General features: G+C 43.6%; 1 protein-coding gene across 1 annotated transcript in view; it reads left to right on the top strand.

The window, feature by feature from the left end:
- Positions 1–3,221: 3,221 nt before the first annotated feature.
- The window catches only part of CEP97 (centrosomal protein 97), a 30,479-nt gene continuing 12,378 nt past the window's right edge, over positions 3,222–21,322 (top strand). The window contains exons 1-7 of the mRNA XM_083174245.1: positions 3,222–3,379; positions 8,479–8,621; positions 11,349–11,507; positions 12,647–12,748; positions 16,722–16,835; positions 18,017–18,183; positions 19,065–19,229. Coding sequence (XP_083030371.1) covers positions 3,328–3,379; positions 8,479–8,621; positions 11,349–11,507; positions 12,647–12,748; positions 16,722–16,835; positions 18,017–18,183; positions 19,065–19,229 — 902 coding nt within the window. The 5' untranslated portion in view covers positions 3,222–3,327. The remainder of the gene's footprint in view (positions 3,380–8,478; positions 8,622–11,348; positions 11,508–12,646; positions 12,749–16,721; positions 16,836–18,016; positions 18,184–19,064; positions 19,230–21,322) is intronic.

The following is a 21,322-nucleotide window of genomic DNA, read 5'->3' as shown; positions in this document are numbered from 1 at the left end:
ATGTTTTATCCAAAAACTGGGACTAATTCAGACATCAATGCAAAGCACCTTTTTTCTCAAATGGAGAAACAAATGTAACATGTGCAGAGAGAGTTAGATTTGGGTGAGGGGTGGTCATACTGAAATATAAATTACAATATAAAAATAAAGCAGTCCGTATTATCCATGCACAGAAAGAAAATGACGCACCCAAATCTAACTCTCTCTGCACATGTTACATCAGACCCCTCCCCCCCTGCAGTGCACATGGTTTTGTCAATTTGAAAAGGAATTTGCCTTTGTGAGTGAGCCAGAATAAGGGCCATAATGTATGTACAGAAAGACCCTGTATGGTGAAGATAGCCATCTGTCCCATATTTTATAAAACTTATCTAGTGCTTTCCTAGAACTGTGTACACCAAGGATTGACATTAGGACCAGTATGTTCCATCCAAGTTCATGCTATCAACACTCTTGCAAGAGCACATAAATTAATATATATCGTCTAGAGGTGTCCATTTATTCCTTTCTGTATCTATTACTGCAAGGATATAGACAGTAGGAGTAAGACTATCTGGCAGTAGAGGTTACAAGTTACACTTTGAGCACTTAGTATCACGCCTTCCACCTATTCTAGACAAGCAGTCTGGGGTAATATACTCTATATAAAATTAATAAATTGTATTTGTTGGAAGCGAGCAGAAGTGGTAGCCATACGAGAGGCTCCCAAAACTTCTTCCCAGGTATCTTGAGGGGATAGGGCCAAAATCAGATTCCCACTTAGATTTAAGGCTGAGTGTTCCAGAATGATGGGCATCGAGCAAAGAGGAATAAAGTGTAATGATTGCTCTAAATCCTTGATGGCTAACCTTGACACTCCAGATGTTTTTAAACTACACATCCCAGCATGCTCTGCATCAGATTTAGCATGGCCAAAATAGCAAAACTGAAGCAGAGCATGCTGGGATGTGTAGTTTCAAAAACATCTGGAATGTCAAGATTATCCATAAAGGCTCGTCTAGAAGTGAATTTACAGGAGAGGTTTGGAGTGTAGGCAGTGTATTTGCAAACTAAGATGAGCATGTTCAAAGGTTTTTAGAGTTCCCAATAGATATAAAGTATGTAAATTTAATGAAAAAATATTGTTAAGATTGATTGGTTACCCATATACAGTATTATACCCATGTATTTTAATGCATCCACGCAGCGAAGCGGCAGAGCTCCAACCAGATCCACAGGAGATGAACCCTTGAAAGGTATAATCCAGAATAAACCCCCCCCCCCCAAAATATTAATTATATCAGGGGTTCTCAGACTCGGTCCTCAGGACCCCCACACAGTTCACATTTTCCAGGTCCCAGGCAGGAGCACAGGTGCATTCATTACTCATCGACCCATTTTAAAAGATCCACAGGTGGAGGTAATGATTTCACTTGTGAATCTGTGTGGAGACCTGTAAAGAGTTTGAGAACCTGTGCATTATATCCAAAACATGTTTCATATAGGGAAATTTTATCTGTCCTTCCACCTAGCTGGAACCCCACCACCTGCGGGGAGGAATAAATAGTACAAGCCAACAGCTCTATTACAATGGCAAAGAGGGCAACCTTGTCTCGTACTTCTTTTTAAATGAAATTAAAGACACATGGCCATTCACAGAGATACAAGCTGTGGGTGCTGAATAAAGTAACAACCCATTTTATAAGGTTTGGACCAATACCAAACCTCTCCAGTGCTTCCCACAAGAACCCCCTTTCCACCGAATGGACAGCTTTACCAGCATCCAAGGAAACAATTACCGAAGAGCAGGAGTCCTCGCAAAGAGACTGCAAGTGGGTATATAGACACACAAAGCTCATCTGGTCTTCATAAATGACTCACGTGTTTACTGAGCTTAATCTGGTTGCCAATATTTTAGCCAAGATCTTGATGTCCGTAGTTAGCAGAGAGATTGGATGACAGGAGTCTACCTTTTCTGGGTCTGGTTTTAAAAGAATAATAATTAGGGCATCTGATATGGAATTGGGCAAGGTTCCTGTTTCTAGCAAGTCATTAAATAGTTTCAGAAGTTCGGGACCGTAGAAACTTAAGGTTTTAATAAAACTCTAATGGGATTCCATCTAACCTCTGGGAAGTGATCCAATCGAAGACTCCAATTCAGTAATTAGTACTGAGGCCATCAGTAAGATTCTGTGGGGGGTATTATAGACCAAATTATCAGAAGAGCTGTCCTTTGCATTAATAATCGCATATGTAAGTGCATATGCGATTTTTAAGAAGATTTTTCTTTCAAAGCATACGAAGGATTATAATTAGAAGGCTAGTTTATTTATCATGATGGGGTTCTAAACAAAAATCTGCAAGTCTGGAACTACAGTATAAGTCAGTGGTTCCCAAACACTGTGCCATGGTTCCATGGGGTGCCTCGGGACACTTGCATGGGTGCCATGGGTTGCTGGTCCAGGACCAATTCTAAATATTTTTGCTCAATTATGGACAAAACAATTGCTGGTGGCTGCCAATCATAAAATATGTGTACAAACAGAAGCAAATCATACGCTTTAACACATAACTGAACCTAAGAATCACATATAAACTTAATCAATTATATATTTATTTCTGCATTTTTTGGGAGGCACATGGTGTCGTGGAAAAAATTGTGATACTCTAGGGCAGGGGTGGGGAACCGTTTTTGTGCCAAGGGCCAATTGTATGGTGGAAAAATCCTTCGGGGGCCATATGTAAAAATTTCTATTACAAATTGTCCTTCTGCAGCCGTCCCACGCTCCGGCGGCTGCCGCTGAATAGGACTGACAGTCTCTGGTTGCTGTTAATTAAGAGGAATCTCGCAAGAACTACTGACCTCTTGCAAGAAGTCCCCTGTACTTGACTCCCAGCAAAGCTGCCGGGTGGGTAGGAGGGCCACTCAGACCGATACAAGGGCCGAATACGGCCCCCGGGCCTGAGGTTCCCCACCACTGCTCTAGGGCATGGATGGGGAACCTTCGGCCCTCTGGATGTTATTGAACTACACATCCCAGCATGCCCTGCAACAGTTTTAGTATGGCCAAATAGCAAAACTGTAGCAGGTAATGCTGGGATGTGTAGTTCAACAACAGCTGGAGGGCCGAAGGTTCCCCATCCCTGCTCTAGGGGGCCGTGATACAAAAAAGATTGGGAAGTGGGAACCCTTGGTGCATAGACAACTACAATTCACTATTCTTCCACATGATGGCAGTGAGCGTCACCATTGTAGTTGTCATGTGCGCATGCGTACCCTGCGCTCCCGGACGTGAGGTACGGGTACTGCTCGGTTGCCGGGGAGCTGAGAACGAAGCTTGGTGAAACATGGCGGGGGAGGAGGTCATAGCAGCCTCAGCACAGTCCATATGCGGCCCAGGTAAGAGCCCTGCAGTCCGGCATGTTATGGTGAGCGGGATCCTGTGCTGGTGACCGGAGTGAGGGGCTGCAGCGCTGTTGTTATTAAATTCCTATTTTACGGGGGTGACGCGCGGACAAAAGCAGATTCGGCGCTACCGCGAGGAATTCTGGGATTTGTAGTCTTTTTCATCAATAAAATAGCTTGCTGCGCCTGTGTCTTGGACTCAATATCCCATCAGTCACTGCTTTTGGTGGGTGACGGTTTAACTGACAGCTGCCCATTTGTACAACATCAGTCTGATAGAGATATATATTTCTATGTAATTTGTGCACGTATGGAAGACTGTGCTAAACTTTTGTATTCTATTTTCCTATACTTTCCAACGGTACATATTCCATAGCTGGCAACTCTCAGTTCATATTAGAGTTGTTATTATTAGCGCTGCACTGCTGTTTTGTTCACTAAAAGCTGAGGTTAATAGTAAAAATACACTGTAAATGTTTGTGAATGCTATTGAATATATGTGATATGTGAGATAAATAGTAAAAATACGTAGGAAACTGTTTCCATTGTAATCAAGGTCTGTCAACATACCACAAACTATTTTGGTCTAATGTATTTTTTCCACATGTAATATTAGGGGAATTACTTTGAAATCCTTGGATGGGATTTGCCATTTGGAAACCGCACAAGATGTATTAAGCCTAAAGTGGAAGGGGGACTAAGTAAAAACTGGTCCCGGACAAGACCCCAGAACATCGGACCGGACATTGAACTCTGCATTTCGGAGCTTGTAGTGACCAGGGACATGGGGAAGGGGAGATTACAGCCTCCCCGTGTGGTCCCCCCGACCAGACACTACAAGCTTCGGAATGCAGAGTTTGATGTCCGGTGCGGCATTCCGGGGTTTGTCCGGGTCCGGTTTTTACCCATACCCAGTGGATGGTGATAATGCACCAGTCAATCGATTCTTATCACATTCCACTTTATCATTTACCAGGCTTAATACATACCTCCCAACATGACCCTCTCCACAATGCTCTGCTCCTGGACTTTCCTCTTAATTTATGATAGCCATTACCTGTGTTGAACAGGTTTATTTATAAGAAAGGTGTTTCAACACAGGTGATGGTAATCATATATCAAGAGGGAAGTCCAGGAACAGAGCATTGTGTTCCTCCTGGAGAGGGTCATGTTGGTAGGTATGTCAATACATCTGCCTCATAGAGGTGCAAGTGAAAGGTGCTACCATAAATGGCCGATCTCCCATCACTTGGAATTCCACGTTTATTGTATGCAGTAGGAAACATTACTATTTCTTTCACACTTTTATGTTCTTTATCCTCCTAACCTGAGGTTAATTATATTAGAAGAACAAGACACTATTTGTTAAGGGGCATACACACGTAGAGATCTGTGCTAAGCAATTTTTCTAAGCAATTTTGCTAAGCAATTTTTCTGGTGTCAAGATCTCCCATGGAGAGCACATACACATGCAGAGATTTGTGCTAAGCAATTTTGCTTAAGCAAAAAAAGGCATGGTAGTGGTTCAGAATGAGAGATTGCGATCAGTATCTCTCATTCTGTAGACACAGAGAGATTTGCAGTCATTTGCTAAGCAATCTGACTAGATTGTGACTGCATGCACTGACTTAGTTAGCAAGAGATATTTAATCTCTCGGAGCATACACACAGAGAGATCTGTGCTTACTTTCTAAGCAATCAGATTGCTTAGAAAATAGCACAAATTTGCTCCGTGTGTACACCCCTTTAAAGTGGAAAAAGATAGGGTTATGAGAGATGTGCTACTATTAGCAGCTGGTACTGGGGTTCTCAGCCCCAAATGACTACACATAGAAAAATAAAAGGATGTACCAGCGCTGGCTGTATAAAAAGAATAGAACGGTTTATTCTATAAATAATATTTAATAAAAAAAAGGTACTTGTGTATTATCACGCAAATTGCTTACTGGGTGATTCTGCATAAGAAACTCGCATCACATGCTTTTTTTTGTGTGCGATGCGATCTACCTATGTAATTTATTCACTGCTTTCTGCCCGCGGGCGATGCAATACGATATCGCATCGCACGCTAAATCGATGACATTTACTTTACTATACACTTCTATGAGATGCAATGAGATTCTAGGCACCCCCCGCACTATCCACGCCACCCCGAAGCGTGGCGAGTGGCGGCGGAACGCGTCCTCTCGACCTTTTCATACCCCCACTATTGGGCCTTATTCTAGTTCACTCTTTCTAACAAAATCCTTCTTAGATGGACAAAACCATGTGTACTGCAGGTGGGACAGCTGTAAAATATGCAGAGAAAATTAGATTTGGGTGAGTTATTTTGCTTCTGTGCAGGGAAAATACTGGTTGCTTTATTTTTACACTGCAATATAGATCTAGTAAAACCCCACCCAAATCTAATTCTCTCTGCACAAGTAACATCTGCCCCACCTGCAGTGCACATGGTTTTGTCCATCTAAGAAGGAATTTGCCTAGAATAAGGCCCATTGTCCCAATTAGAGATGGTGAATGTGGGGTACAAATTCCACAACTGAGGTACAAGGGTGGGATGAAATTGCAGTTCAGCAGCCACTCTGAAACAGCCTCCAGAAAGTAGTGATGTATGTCTTTTCAAAAGATATTGGGGGAAATTTACTAAGATGTGAATTCTACTTCACATGTGATGTTGCTATGGGCAACCAATCAGAATCTACTTATTTATTTAGCACCATCTAGAACAGTGGTAGCCAACCCTAGCCCTCAAGAGCTACCAAAAGGTCACATTTTCCAGACAACCTAGCTGCTGCACTCATTAATCACTGACACATTTTAAAAGATCCACAGATGGAGCTAATTAGCTCACTTGTGATTCTGAGGAGACCTGCAAAACATGCACTGTTGGTAGCTCTCGAGGACTAGGGTTGGCTCCCCCAGATCTAGAAGATAGTAGACAAGATCTGATTGGTTGCCCATAGCAACATCACATGTGAAGTAGAATTCACATCTTAGTAAATTTCCCCCATTGAGTCCAAGAAAACATCTTTAAGTGGAAGATTTCCTTCAGTGGTAAATGGTATTTCAGTGACCATTTTTAATTCATCCGCATATGTTTTCAGTGGTAATGTGTCAAACATGATGAACTTTTAATCATTTTATATTATTTATAGAGTAAACCGTTCTATACTATTTGTTAAAGGTGTTTTTCTTTTCTTTTGTATCACCCGATCCTTGCCTACCTCTTCTATGTCCCGTGTCTGGGACGCTAGTCATTTGGCAGGTGTTTGTTTTCTTCCAACATCGATACATCTCTGACAGATTAACATAAGCACTTTGTACTTCCTGCACTTACCCAACCCCATCTGTGTGGAGACATGCTGGCAGGTTAATTGGCGCAGACAAACTGTAGGTTGCCTGCATTTGTATAGGACCGTAAATTCCACTGGTGCAAGGACTGTTGATGACACATCCTCTGTACATTACTGTATAATATGATTTGTGCTGTTGAAATAAAGCCTAATTAAACGTAGTGCCTTGTCGAGAAATTTGAAGACCATGTGTATTGTCATGTATATAAAAATGATCCTGCTCTCAGGTGCAGACAATGTAAGTATAAGATGTTTGATGACCAGCTTGACAATGACATCTGAGTTCCTGTAAACTCAGAGGTTTACTGTACATAAATTCATATTTATGGAAATATCCAATGTTTTTTCATATGTGCAGATCTGTTTCTGCACCTTAGCTCGCATTGCCACAGAAGCATTATCCTTCTGTGGTTTTGCGAGATGAACATTTAAGGTCAGAATCCAATCGTTTTTTTAAGATGTCTATATAAATGGGCATCTATCTGAGCTATTCATTTGTTGCTCTGATTAGAAACCCGTTTGATCTGACGTATGAAAAAGTTTGCACCGATAATTTAGTCACTTTATGTGGATAAACCTTGACTAAATTAGTGGAATAATCAAAAAGTGGCCAAAACAATTGAATGACAACAATCGACGCCTATTAGTTATCGCACCTTAAAAAAAAAATTTAATTCCGCCCTAAATGTTGTTGTATATGAATGGAGAACTTTGACTGCACACCCTACCTCAAAACATAAGAAGTGCTATAATGCTGAGATTAGTAGTTCTTATAGTACTAAGTGTAGTACTAAGCAGTGCTAATCAGAATAATTTTTAGTAAACTCTGTATGCAGACTTCACATAATTGTCGGCTAAAATATTGCCCCACCAACTAAGACCAAATCTGGTGGGTCCCTAACACTAATAACCCCTTTCAGATCGCTCCTTAAACCTGGGTTGTTGCCAAGTCGATCCAGGTCGAGGTCCTCTTTAATGATGGCAGCACGGCCCCCGCACTTTCAGTCAAACACCACCCCCACAGTCATTCCCTTCCATGGCGGGTCGATGGGGATCATGTAGGATATATGGAGCTTAGGAGTATACAATACAGTAGTAGGTAAGAATGCATGTTCTTGGAAGGGGAATACAAGATGACCTGGTATTTCAACTGGGATCCCGACTGTTAAAACACAGACAGACGGGTACCCGATGGCCACCGTGGGGGTCCACGACTGCCATAGAGGGAGAATAGAATAGGTGGCGAGCGTAGCAAGCCACCGTGCCCGCAAGGGGCTTTGTTACGCTCGCCATGCTGTCTTAGTCCGGCCAGTCAGGATCCCGATGTCAGGCTAATGACTGTCTGTATCCCGACTGTTGGAACCCTATACTTCACCCATTTCAACCCGGGTAGCAAGCAGAGTTGAATTGGTAACCCATTCACTGCAACGCTGGGAGAAGAGATCCTCTCTTCTCCCAGCACTGGCTCAGGACCCTCCTCTGGTAATGTCACGCTAGTGGAAAAGGGTTTACACGCTGCGATGGAGCGGAGTACAAAATCCACGGTGCAACCTAGTTTGTTAGTAGGAAAGGGGTATATAACTGAGCAATTCAATATACTTGGTGTGGGACAGATATTATGTATGTGGTGTTTGTGTTTAGAAGTATCTTCGCCTATATTTGAAATATAATAGCCCTTTTTAAATATATCTATATTCTTTTATTAATAAACTACATAAACGGTTTTCCTTTTTATTTTAGTCAATGTAGTGGATCTGTCAGGACAGGGCCTTCAGAGACTGAGTTCCACAATACCGTGTGGTGCCGATACTCAAACGCTCATTTTGGACAAAAATCAGATAATCAAATTGGAACACCTAGAAAAATGCAAAAACCTTACACAGGTAAGTCCATAGCTGCAGCCCCCTTCCTATTTATGCTGCCCATACACTTATGCGATTGGATGCGATGCGACATAGAAGTGCAATGCCCCATCTTCCAGCACCCGATTTCCCATGCCATTTGTGATGGCACATCGGGTGCTGGAAGAGGGCTGCCCAGTGTTTAAAAAAAAATTTTTTTAGTTCTGCCGCCCGCTAGCACTCCTTCACAGTGCTAAACAACCCAGATGGACTCCTCCAGCCCCCCCCCCCCCCCCCCCCCCCCCCCCGCATGTGGTTAAAAAACCACATGTGATCGCTCCTGCAATTCGATTGTATGTGCTGCACATAATCTATCGATGCAACATTCAATGGCCGGCCCGCGCATTGCGTTGCATGGTCCCTTAAATGTGTATACAATCGTTCCATTTATCAAACCGATGTGGTTGAAATCGAATTATTGTATGCAGTACCTCATATGTTTATGGGCTACATTAGTGTGACCAAATCGATGTATTTATACTGTCCACAGTTCTATACTTGTGACTGGCATGCATGGATTTGATTCCTGATAATAGGGTTTGGTTTAAGTTTTTCTAAACTGTGCAGTCTTTGCCTTCTCTTACTTGAGGGTGTCTGGATGATAGAGCTAGTGAGATAGACAGTCAGTTGGTCCACATGTAAAAGGTAGACCGTGCTTAAAGTCAACATGGCAATGGTTGACACTTTTTTTTTTCGGGGGGGGGGGGTGAGGGTGTTACATGTATTTCATTGTGTGCATGATTTACAGTACCATCCACGTGAACTACAGCTAGGAATCTGTGTTGAGCACAGGGTAGTGGAGCGGTGGATCTTGCCTGAATCGTGGCGATTGTCCATGTTTGCTATAATTGCAGTAACTTATCATGAAAAGTAGAAAATGACACCAAAGAAACGTAAATTGGTACCGACCTTTTGTCCATGTCAACATAATTACTGTCAACCTAATGACTAAAGATCTTCTATCCTACATCTTTACTGGAGTAAGACCAATATTGCTATGGAAGGACACTGTACAGAAACTGCAGTATCACTTATGGTAGTATGTTTGCATAGCAGCAATATCAATCAATTAACAATGTTTCAGAGGGATACAGTCATTGGGTCACCACGAAGCAGGTAGACATGCAGGTAGGTAGGCATGGGTTTTTTTTTTTGTTTTTTTTGTGCCGATAGGCGACATTTCATGTCCTACCATCGACTAGGGTGTGGTGGGAGAATAAAGTAGTGTGCCGAGCGTAGCGAGTGCTACGTTTTATGGTGTGTACACACGGCAGGATATGCCGTGAGATGCGAGTCCCGATAGGGTCAGATCGTATCAGGACTCGCATCGAACGGCATGCATGCAGAGGGACAATTTGGACTATATAGTGCAGATCTGCACTATATAGTCTTGGCTGCCCTCTGTATTTCACTGCTGATTTGTGCTCACACGGGAGCGCGCATCGGCAGCGCATCGGGCTCGCAAGCCCTAAAAAAGCATGCGATATGGCATCCGATGTTCACTATATAGGCAACATCGGAAGCCATATCGGCCCGTGTGTACACACCATTAGTGTTTATGTTGAATGTGTCGACATTCGGGTAAAAAAACAAAAACCATGTTGACTTTTTCACTGTCAACCTAATAACCCTTGGAAAAAGAAAAAAGTGTGCTCTGCGCTCAGTTTTTAGCAGCTTTTTGTGAGGGTTTGAATACAGTTTTACTAAAAGAAAAAGCGCTCATGTATAGTGATTATATTTATAAAAAGATAAAGAATGGGGATGGGCAATAATAATAAAATAAGTAGATAATGTGCTTAACCGCTGAAAAGAAAGATGTTAGTAAAATGTTTACAGCCCTAATAGGGCTTTTTGATTGGGAACGAAGGTTGCGGGTCCCGGCTGAGGCTGAAAGTTGAGCACTATAAGTGAAGATCCCCGGCAGGCTTACTAACTGTCCCTAGCTTACCTAGATCTTCTGGCTTCAGTCTTCATGCTTTTCTTCCTCGCCGTGTGTCTCAGAAGATCTAGGTAAGCTAGGGACAGTTAGTAAGCCTGCCGGGGATCTTCACTTATAGTGCTCAACTTTCAGCCTCAGCCGGGACCCGCAACCTTCGTTCCCAATCAAAAAGCCCTATTAGGGCTGTAACATTTTACTAACATCTTTCTTTTCAGCGGTTAAGCCAGTGGTTCCCAAACTGTGTGCCGTGGCTCCCTGGGGTGCCTTAGAACACTTGCAGGGGTGCCCTGGGCTGGTGGTCCAGGACCAATTCAAATTAATTATGGTTAATTATTTATGTGAAAAACCAGTGTTGATGGCTGCCAATAATAAAATATGTACACACAGAAGCAAATCCTGTCTTTAACACATAACTAACCCTGGGAATCGCATATAAACCCAATCTAATACATTTTTGTGCGGTCTAGGGGTGCCATGAAAAAATGTTGATACCCTTAGGGTGCCGTGATTCAAAAAAGATTGGGAACCACTGGGTTAAGCACATTATCTACTTATTTTATTATTATTGCCCATCCCCATTCTTTATCTTTTTATAAATATAATCACTATACATGAGCGCTTTTTCTTTTAGTAAAACTGTATTCAAACCTAATAACCCTGTCGACCTACGTGCTGGTGACCTAATGATCCATACCTGTTTCAGAAGTAGCTACTGTACGATGGCTATATTGCTGTGAAACCTTCACTTCTGTCTTTCTGCCTCCTGTCAGCTATCTGTTGGCAACAATCGGCTTGTGCGGATGATGGGGGTCTCAAAATTGGTACAACTTCGAGTACTAAATCTTCCACATAATATTATCGGATATGTGGAAGGGCTCAAAGAATTGGTGCATTTGGAATGGCTTAATCTTGCCGGAAACAATTTAAAGGTATTTTTTTTAATTTATTTTTTAATACTACACACACCTATATCATTTGGTCGAAAGAATATTCTAACTTGGGGCCCGATTCAGACCTGCTTGCTAGGCTGCATATATCCGCTGCCTAGCGTGCAGGTAAACACTGCCCCTCCGAACACAGGCCATCCGAATCCCCACGCTACCATGCGAGCAGATGTGTAGGCTTACACATCTGCTCGCATGCAGCCGCACAGAGGAAAATCCTTCCATGGTCGCTCACCATCGAATGGTTTTTCCAGCCTTTGGCATGAAAAGCAAGTCTATACCTACTTTTCAGATGGCTGCTTTCTGCTGAATTGTGGGTAGGTGCTGACGTCAGCCGCCTGCCCCGAGCAGGCATGGGCACACCTGCGTTCGCAGAGATTCGCCCAGCATTTCTATGGGCACATCCACCATTTTTATAGGCACGCCCCCAAAATGTTGGCCGGTTCCCATGCGAGCGTATAACGTGATGAAAGTGTTCGCTTCGGATTTTCAGGGATGGGGCCATAGGTGCCGATTTATGTTTTTGCTGGTGGGAGCTTAAGCCAAAAGTATAGGGGAGTGGCTTCATGGGAAAGGGGCATGGCCACAAAATAATACTGATTTATATTACGCAGCACAGTTGTCTCCAATATTCAAATTATGGCAACAGTGCCAAATACATAAATGCCCCCACAGTGCGGGTACATAAATGCCCCCACAGTACCTGTGCCAGCGACGAGGGAGGGGGAGTGCAGTGGGACACGGACGAGTGGGCCTCTGCTGAGCGAGGGGGTGCTCATCAATTTCCATGGGTGCTCGGGGCCCTCAAGCACCCACAGAATCGGCACCTATGGATGGGGCCAACTTCAGACCTGTGCGAACAAGTCTGAATCGGCCCCTTGTTTAGCTGTCTGGCAGTGTCATCTTATCTGAAAACTAATCCTATCTGACAGAGATCATGGCAGCATCCATGCATTGCTCACAATAAGCGTCACACCTAATATATTTGGATGATTCCTGTATATGTATAAGAAATGTAAGAGATTCCTACAAGGTTAAATCAGGCCTATTTATGCAGTTCACTGTGTATTTCATAACATATGCTCAGTACATTTACATGCAAATATGTTCTTGTCTTTAATAAGATTGTGGATCAGATAAACAGCTGCACTGCACTCCAGCATCTGGATTTATCAGACAATAACATATCCCAGATTGGTGACTTTTCACAGCTGCTGTGTCTCAAGGTAAGCTTGTTACGTTAGTGCATTCTTCCAAAATTACACACATGCATTTAAAAAAGTAATGCCTATACACCACTGAATTACTGCGGGAAGTTAAGCCTCATACACAGCGTGATGATGTGAAAATCACTTGTGCATACACACTGAGCGATGTTCGCCCACTACCAGTGGCGCACACGGGGGGACCAAGTACCCAGAAGCCCCCCCCCGACAGGCTAATAATTTTTGGGGGGGGGGGGGGGGTCGAGACGGAGACCGTCTAATGACCGCTGGGCAGCTCTCTGTCTGAAGTATGGGAGACAGCCAGCGGGGAGGTGCAGGCAGGGCAGTGGTATGCGGCAAGCAGGAGACAAGCAGTGGCAGCAGCGCTAGCAGCACCGCTACACAGCTGACTCCACTTACACGCGGCACCCCCCTTCTTCCGACCTGGCGCCCGGATGGGAGATGGCCAAGCATGCAGGAGCCTGGCAGTGGCAGCAGCTGACTGCTTACACGCGGCACCCCCCTTCTTCCGACCTGGCACTCAGCTGCCCCGCCTGTCAACTAGATTGAAAAAATGTATGTGTCCCCAGTCCCGGTATCCCCTGACATGCAGGGTTAACGTTACTTTCCCCCGCCTCCCCTCTTGCCTCTGGCAGCAGTTATCAGGTGGAAATGAGATGGTCAGTGGGAGAGATAGACAGGGACAGGCTTTCTGTACACTAGCTGAACTGCACTGCGGAGCTGCTTCTGGCATTGGACTGCACTACTATGAAGCAGCTTTAGGTGATTTTGAACGTGTGTGTATATGTTATATGTGTGTGTGTGTGTGTGTGTGTGTGTGTGTGTGTGTATGTATATATATATATATGTGTATGCAGGTGGGTTGGAGAGATGTACAATGCAAATATTTTATATACACACAAAAAAATCTGTGTCACTCCTAATAGCTGGAATCTGATTACATCCATTATATGTGGCATAATGGTGGAACTCTGAGACTGTAGTCATTTGATAATGTGCTTTAATTTTTCAAAGTTTCGGGATTGTACCTGTCCTCCCCTACTGACGACAGGTACAATCCCGAAACATTGAAAGAATAAAGCACTTTATCAAATTTCTACAGACTTGGAGTACTGCCATCACGCCACACACACACACATAATTCTATTCCGGAAACCCCCCTTTGTAAATCCTGCGTTGGCCCCTGACTACAGCAATTTTCACAGGGGTGGACCACTTTTCATTGTACAAGACTATGGAAAGTGGTTCACTCAGTTGGTAAAACAGCCTGATGGGCAGCGATGATGCTAGAGTGCACATCAGTGCTCATGGCTGGGGCATACACATTGGGGGATTTTTAGCTGAAAGGAGCTCAAAACACTAAAAGTGAGATAATTTCAGCTCATACTTGACCAAAGTGTCTGGGCCTTTAGGCTGCAGGAGGGCTTAGGACTGGGAAAGGTTCAGGTGGGGGGGGGGGTGGGGGGGGTTTGCGGTCAGCTGTTATGGATGTATAGTGAGGAGATTTTAATATTATAAATTACTTTAACTGGAGCGAGAAAGAGGAAAAGATTATTCTGCCTGATTAGAGTTTACAAGAGGTGTATAGAACATGGTAGCTGCTGGTGGGCATTATGTGGTTGGCTAAAGTAAGGGAGAGCTAGTGTGTTATTAGTGACAATTCTAAGGAGCGGTGCTACACAGTTCTTTAAAAGAATGAAAAGGTTATGGTCTGTTAGAAGATTACTGGATGAGTGCCCAGGGTTAAAGAGCAAGTGTGTGTGGGGAGAAATACAGGTTGGACAGGAGTTGTGTAGACTTGTAGATAGTTAATTTTATTCTGATTTTGATGACAAGCCATTGAAGGAATTATCAGCAAAAGACTAGATGCATATAGCTGGCGATAAGGAATGTCCAGATGATCTAGCCGTATCTCTGCGCCGTTCATTATTAATTCCAGGGCGATAACCTTGTCATTGTCTGGCTACACAGAGTGTATCCTGCCGTAGTTAAGAAGGGTAATTATACCTGTGGCGTGGAAGTGTAGTGGCATCTTGTATTTGGAGATGCTTTGCAGTTGAAGAAAGCATGAGATAGCATGACTTTGGAGGTTGTCTAAATGTGAGAAATTACATTCAGGCAGGCAGTAGTTTGAAACAAAAAAGGAAATATGTTAATGAAATTACAACCTATTTGGATATGTTATTAACCCGGTTCACTCCCGCTCCCAACCTGGCAAACCTCCGGCAGACGTGTGATATGTTTAGACACACGTGTCGGGGGGAACCAGGGAGGGAAAGTGGAAACCGGACAATCGGGCGCACCAATATACTATACTTAATATGTAGAACACTGATAAGTTGGATGCTGTGTGGCTTGCTGCTCCCAATTAAGGCTCCCTGATTCCTTAACAATCGCTACACATACAAAAGAATATAGTAAAAACTAGAGAGCGCAAGAAACACACGTTTAAATTGATTTGTATTGTTGTAAAAAAATTACACATAAAAAACATCAATATCAGTTAGTAATAATTACAAATATGTTACAGTTTAATATACAATATAAAATCTGGGGGGGAAGGGGGGGGGGGGGGGGCAGATGTCACAGGCCAATTTTTGCCAAGTGGTCTATAGCCAAGAACCTTGCAAATTATTATATTCCACTGTTTGGATAATTAAGCCTTCACAGTCACAAATCCACATAGATGTTTAAACTTCCACTTTTTAGCTGTGTACACCAGTAGTCCAAATCGGCCGATTATTGTCTGGAAGAGTGGGTATTTGTTGTAATTCGAGGGCTACACATGGGGCGATAAACTGTGTGCAGACAGTCAAGGGTTAATTGCAAGGCAGCGCCAGTGTTTTATATGATTTCACTTAGATGACAGTCACCAACACGGAGCTTATATAGAGAAGGAGCGGTCCTGACAGCGTGAGGTAGCGGGAAGCCTTGGATGTATGATCGGCTTTAATATCCAGAACCTGACCGCAGTGGTACGTCAGCCAACTGCGTCAGGGAGCCGACTGCTCAAACCCAGTTGGGGGCAGACGCTACACGGACAACAAATGCACAGTTCATTTTGTATAGCTACCTTACTCCTGTCGGTTGAATCACGGCGTCCACCGCGCTCCACTTCTCAGGTGAAAGTTCTGTATCCACAGACCGATTTTTGGGGGGTCTCCTTTAGATGATCAAAGTATCCCAGGTTTGGCAAGGTCCGGCTTTGTGGCAAGTGACAGTCAGGTGGGGACTGTCACTTGCCACAAAGCCGGACCTTGCCAAACCTGGGATACCAGTGAATACAATATTGGTCGTACAACCAATATGTGACCTGCATGTTCAGTAGATATCGCTCATCATTTTCAACGTGCGGGAGCACGCAACATTAACTACATTCAGTGTCCACGCTAGACGCTATTGTGAACAATAGCCTAGTATGTATGGGGCTTTATCCTGAGATATTCCGGTAGTGCATAAAAAGTATATATTAACTGCTGTCTTCCTATTACAAGTATTGATGTACGTGTTATCTCTCTCGATCGACAATGGGCCAGATACACCAAGTTTCAAAGAGTGATTAAGTGGAGACATATAGCCCCTAACTGTCACATCACAGACTGTTTGGAAATGGCATTTAGGAGCTCAATGACTGGTTGTTTATCTTTCTCCACTTAATCATTTATTTATTTTTTGAAGCTTGGTGCATCTGGCCCATTGAGTTATATTTCATATTTTTTTATTTGCTGAAGTGGGCATGATTTTGGTGATGTAGTTGTTTAAAAAGCTTTTGGGTTTGCCAAAATCGCTATATAGGCTATATAGGTGAGGGGAGCTGGCGTGATTTTGACATAATCACTGCACTTCCAGCTATTTTTTTTTCTGTTTAAATATTGTATGCTACTTTTTAACACATTTGTGTTAACATAATGTAACTAATTAGGAAATAGGGAGAACTGCAAAGAAACAAAGTTAACTGATTGTTCTATTGCAGACACTGCTCCTGCATGGCAACAACATCACTTCATTACGTACAGCATCTGCCTGCCTTCCTCAGCATCTTGCTATTCTTTCATTAGCAGAAAATGAAATCAGAGACTTGAATGAAGTAAGTGGATACTGTTGAGAATGTTCAGTGCACACAATTAAATTACAACCCTGCGGAATTTGTACCAATAAATGTATAGAACAGAATATAATCTCTGCTATAACTAAGCAACTGTTAACATCCAACTCTTAAGGCCCCCATACACTCGATTTCACCCAATTGTGGTGGATCAGACCCAAAATTCAGGTGAAATCGGGCCAAATCTCATGTGTATGACATCCTATACGCGGTCCTGTGCATGTTGGTTCGAAATCGGAGGTCAAACGGGCTGCACGTAAGAGAAGTCATATGTGCAGCCGGTCAGTGGCTCATGACGGGTGCTTTTTAGCACCCGCAATGTATTGCATCCGATGCGTTCAGTAGGTGTGTGCCAGTGGTGCTGCACCACTGGCACACTCCTATCTGCAGAGCTACATGCAATAAATAAAAATAGCACATCAAGTGCCAAAGTGTATGTGAGCGCTCCTGGGGAGATCAAGAGGAATCAGGTCAGAATTGTCCTTAGTTTAAGTCGGCCTAGTGTATGGGGGAATTTCAGCTCAGGATAGAGGCTCATACTGTGTATTCACAAATCTGCTTAATAAGTAAATATAACATTCTTCAAAAGTGGGAGACTGTACTTTTTTGTAGGCTGCTTCTGGCAGTTTGGTTTGTAATGTTTACATGAATAAATTGTTAGAATATTCAATTCAATAGTCGCAGCTTCATTATTGTATAGGAGATTGATATACTGTATGGAGTGGGCTGCGGAGGTGCTACCCATCACCTCTTAGTGCTTTCAGTGACAGGGCCCTTGTGCTGCTGGCATCATCAGACACAACACCATGCTGTAGAATATGGCTACAGGCAAGTGACTACCCTTTCTCTGATGGAATTGGGGGTGATGACATGTCCTGGACAGTGGTCGTGTCTGTACTGCACCTTAGGTCATGGGTCACTGATGGCACTTCATCCTTAGGTCATGGGTCACAGATGGCACTTCATCCTTGGTGGCTTTACCTCAGAAAGGGAAGCATACCAGAAATAAGAATTAACTGAGGCCAATATATATATATATCTATATCTCAGCATGTATGAAGAAAGATACACAGCAGGCTGAAATCAGTGATCTTTATTCCATCTTTAACCAGCATAAAATGCAATACAAACAGCTCTCCTTATATGCTTTCTGTTTTTGTCAGGTCTCATTCCTTGCGGCCCTTACTAATCTGGAACAATTATCAATCATGAACAATCCCTGTGTGATGGCCACACCATCTATTCCTGGCTTTGACTACAGACCTTACACTGTCAGCTGGTGCTTGAACCTTAAAGTATTAGATGGATATGTAGTTTCACAAAAAGAAAGGTAAGCCTGATGGGGAAAATAAAACTGATCTCCACATATGCACACATTCGACGAAATGTAAGATGACATATGGACCCTGGGCACTATCCTGTAAGATCCTTGAATGATAAAATGGCTGGATATTATGATTAATGACCAACGGTCATTACCAGGTTATCTAATTAACAGACCTTTTTATCAGCTGAAATTGGATATACAATTGGACAAAAACACTTGGGATTGGGGATAAATGAATGTGCATTCCCATCCAGACTACTAGAGGGAAAATCATTTCATTTTTACTCACCAGCGAATGATACATCCTCTTGTCCCTAGTGTTCACATCCTCTGTGTAGCCCAGGACTTGCTTGGCTGCTGCGAACAGAACCGCTGCTTTCAGATGGCTACTGAGGTCAATCACCCTCCCCCAGCAGGCATACACATGCCTGCGTTTTCCTGGACACTCCCAGTGGTTCCTTGGGCGTGGCAAAGTTTTTGTGGGCAAGCCAATGGGATCCACACCCACAAGCACACTCCCTGTCCATCACACTGTGATCGGCTTGCAAATAGAAATATTTGCTGAAGCTGATCGCAGCCAGGCCTCGCACATCGCATTGCGGCGCATGTGCAGAAGGTCAAACATTGTCCAGCATCCGAATTCGGACCTGAATGGGCCCCAATATACCGGTTTGCTGTGTGTTGTTGTGCAATAACCCAGGATATTTAGGACCGTGTAAAAGCGCTGTAAGGCCATGATTATTCCACATCTCTGCTTGTTGCACTGTTGATTTGACCCTAATGTGGTGGTTATACAACAAGTTTTCATGAAATTTATGCGTTCTGCAAATGCCAATTGGTCTTGTCATCTTTGCTGTATTCATTCTCTGTTCATGTCAATGCAGCTTGAAAGCAGAATGGCTTTACAGCCAAGGTAAAGGAAGATCATACAGGCCAGGCCAGCATGTGCCTCTTGCACAGTACTTAGCATCTGTATGTCCCCTGACTTCTGCACATGGCCTTCAGACTGAGGAGGATGCAAAGCTGGAGAAAATATTAAGCAAACAAAGGTATGTGTGTATAATTTGCTGAAGTGATGCAAAAACTAACCTGGAGATGTTGTGTACAATACTACTACTATCTCAAAAGCTTCTCCCTTTACCTAATAGGTCAGCAAATCCTATTGTGTTTTCTCTATGAAACCCTGATTACTCCATGCTGCTTCATTATTGGCCAGTCTAATTAAAGCTTCATGTGCAATGAAGCCTACTTCATAAGTACCACGTTGGTGTTGTCATTGGGACACTAATCAATATCTTATTTAGCCTGTTCACTGCTCCGTAATTATTACTTTGTCATTTCCTTTATCTGTGATAAAACTGTACATTTCAGAACGCATATGTCATATTGCTGCACTGACAGTGTTCAGATGCATGCTGTAGGAGTGCCATTGTCTGGTCTCAGATGCATGCTGTAGGAGTGCCATTGTCTGGTCTCAGATGCATGCTGTAGGAGTGCCATTGTCTGGTCACAGATGCATGCTGTAGGAGTGCCATTGTCTGGTCTCAGATGCATGCTGTAGGAGTGCCATTGTCTGGACTCAGATGCATGCTGTAGGAGTGCCATTGTCTGGACTCAGATGCATGCTGTAGGAGTGCCATTGTCTGGTCTCAGATGCATGCTGTAGGAGTGCCATTGTCTGGTCTCAGATGCATGCTGTAGGAGTGCCATTGTCTGGTCTCAGATGCATGCTGTAGGAGTGCCATTGTCTGGTCTCAGATGCATGCTGTAGGAGTGCCATTGTCATCTAACTTAGTAATAGTAACATAATAATTAAGGTTGGAAAAAGACGTTAGTCCATTGAGTTTAACCTTTTTGACGTGTAACTACTGACTTATGCAAGTCATCTTAGTTATCTATAGGATTCCCGGTACTTGTGTACTAGCACGGCGCCCATCGCATCGCAGACCATATCGCATGCGATGCGATGCAACGCGATATCGGACGATGTTCTACAATGGCATACAATTTAAAAATTGTATGCCATTGTATATGGCATACAATGCCATACAATGCGATGGGATGCGATTATAAATTGTATAAGCACCCTAATGGATGCTTACAATGCTTAAATCCACCCCCACGCCACCCCCCAAGTATAAACGTGAACCCGAAGCGTGGCGAGCGCAGCGGTACGCGTCCTACGACCTTTTCATGCCCCCACTATCCACGTCGGCGTGGAGTTGATTTTATAAAGTGTGGCGTGCGCAGCGAGGGGACGCGGATGCCTTCACAGGTATCCGCGTCCCCTCGCGGGCTTTACAGGGATCCGCGTCCCCGCCACGCTTCGAGCTCGGTGGCTCGCTTCGCTCGCCACACTTTTTAAAATTCCACGCCGACGTGGATAGTGGGGGTATGAAAAGGTCGTAGGACGCGTACTGCCACCCCTCGCTGCGCTCGCCACGCTTCGGGTTCACGTTTATACTTGGGGGGTGGCGTGGGGGTGCATTTAAGCATTGTAAGCACCCGTTAGGGTGCTTAAAAGCACCCATTACGGTGCTTATACAATTTAATATCGTATATGGGTCAAAATCGCATCGCATGCCATCGGGCGTCTAATTATTGTGGGCACCGTGCTAGTACACAAGTACCGGATTCCCTTAGTGGCCAAAAATGTATCCAGTTTTAAGTTAAATTCATTAACAGTAGTTGCTGTATCCACCCCGACCAGCAATGTTTTACTGCTCTAATGGTGAAGAATCCTCTTAATTCAGTACGGAATTTATTTTCCTCGACCCTCAGTACATGCCGGCGTGTCCTAAGTATAGGCCTGTTAATGAATAAATCATCTCCCAGTTCCATATGATTCCCAATCCTGTAATTGAACATACTAATCATATCTCCTCACAACCTCCTTTTCTTCAGTGAAAACTTGTTCAGCCTGGTTAACCTATCTTTGCATTCTAGTGATTTGAGACCTTTTACTAGCTTAGTCACTCTTCTCTGTACCTGTTCCAATTCATTTATGTCCTTCCTAAGGTGCGGTGCCCAGAACTGAAAACAGTACTCCAAGTGTGGTCTTATCAATGCCTTGTAAAGAGGCACTATCACATTGGCATTCCTTGAATCCATACCCCTTTTAATGCATGCCAGTGTACATTTG

Source organism: Crinia signifera, chromosome 2, assembly GCF_055691185.1.
Source record: "Crinia signifera chromosome 2, ASM5569118v1, whole genome shotgun sequence".
NCBI classification, from domain to species: domain Eukaryota; kingdom Metazoa; phylum Chordata; class Amphibia; order Anura; family Myobatrachidae; genus Crinia; species Crinia signifera.
The sequence above is the reverse complement of the archived record's forward strand: the minus strand, read 5'-3'. Positions and strand labels throughout refer to the sequence as shown.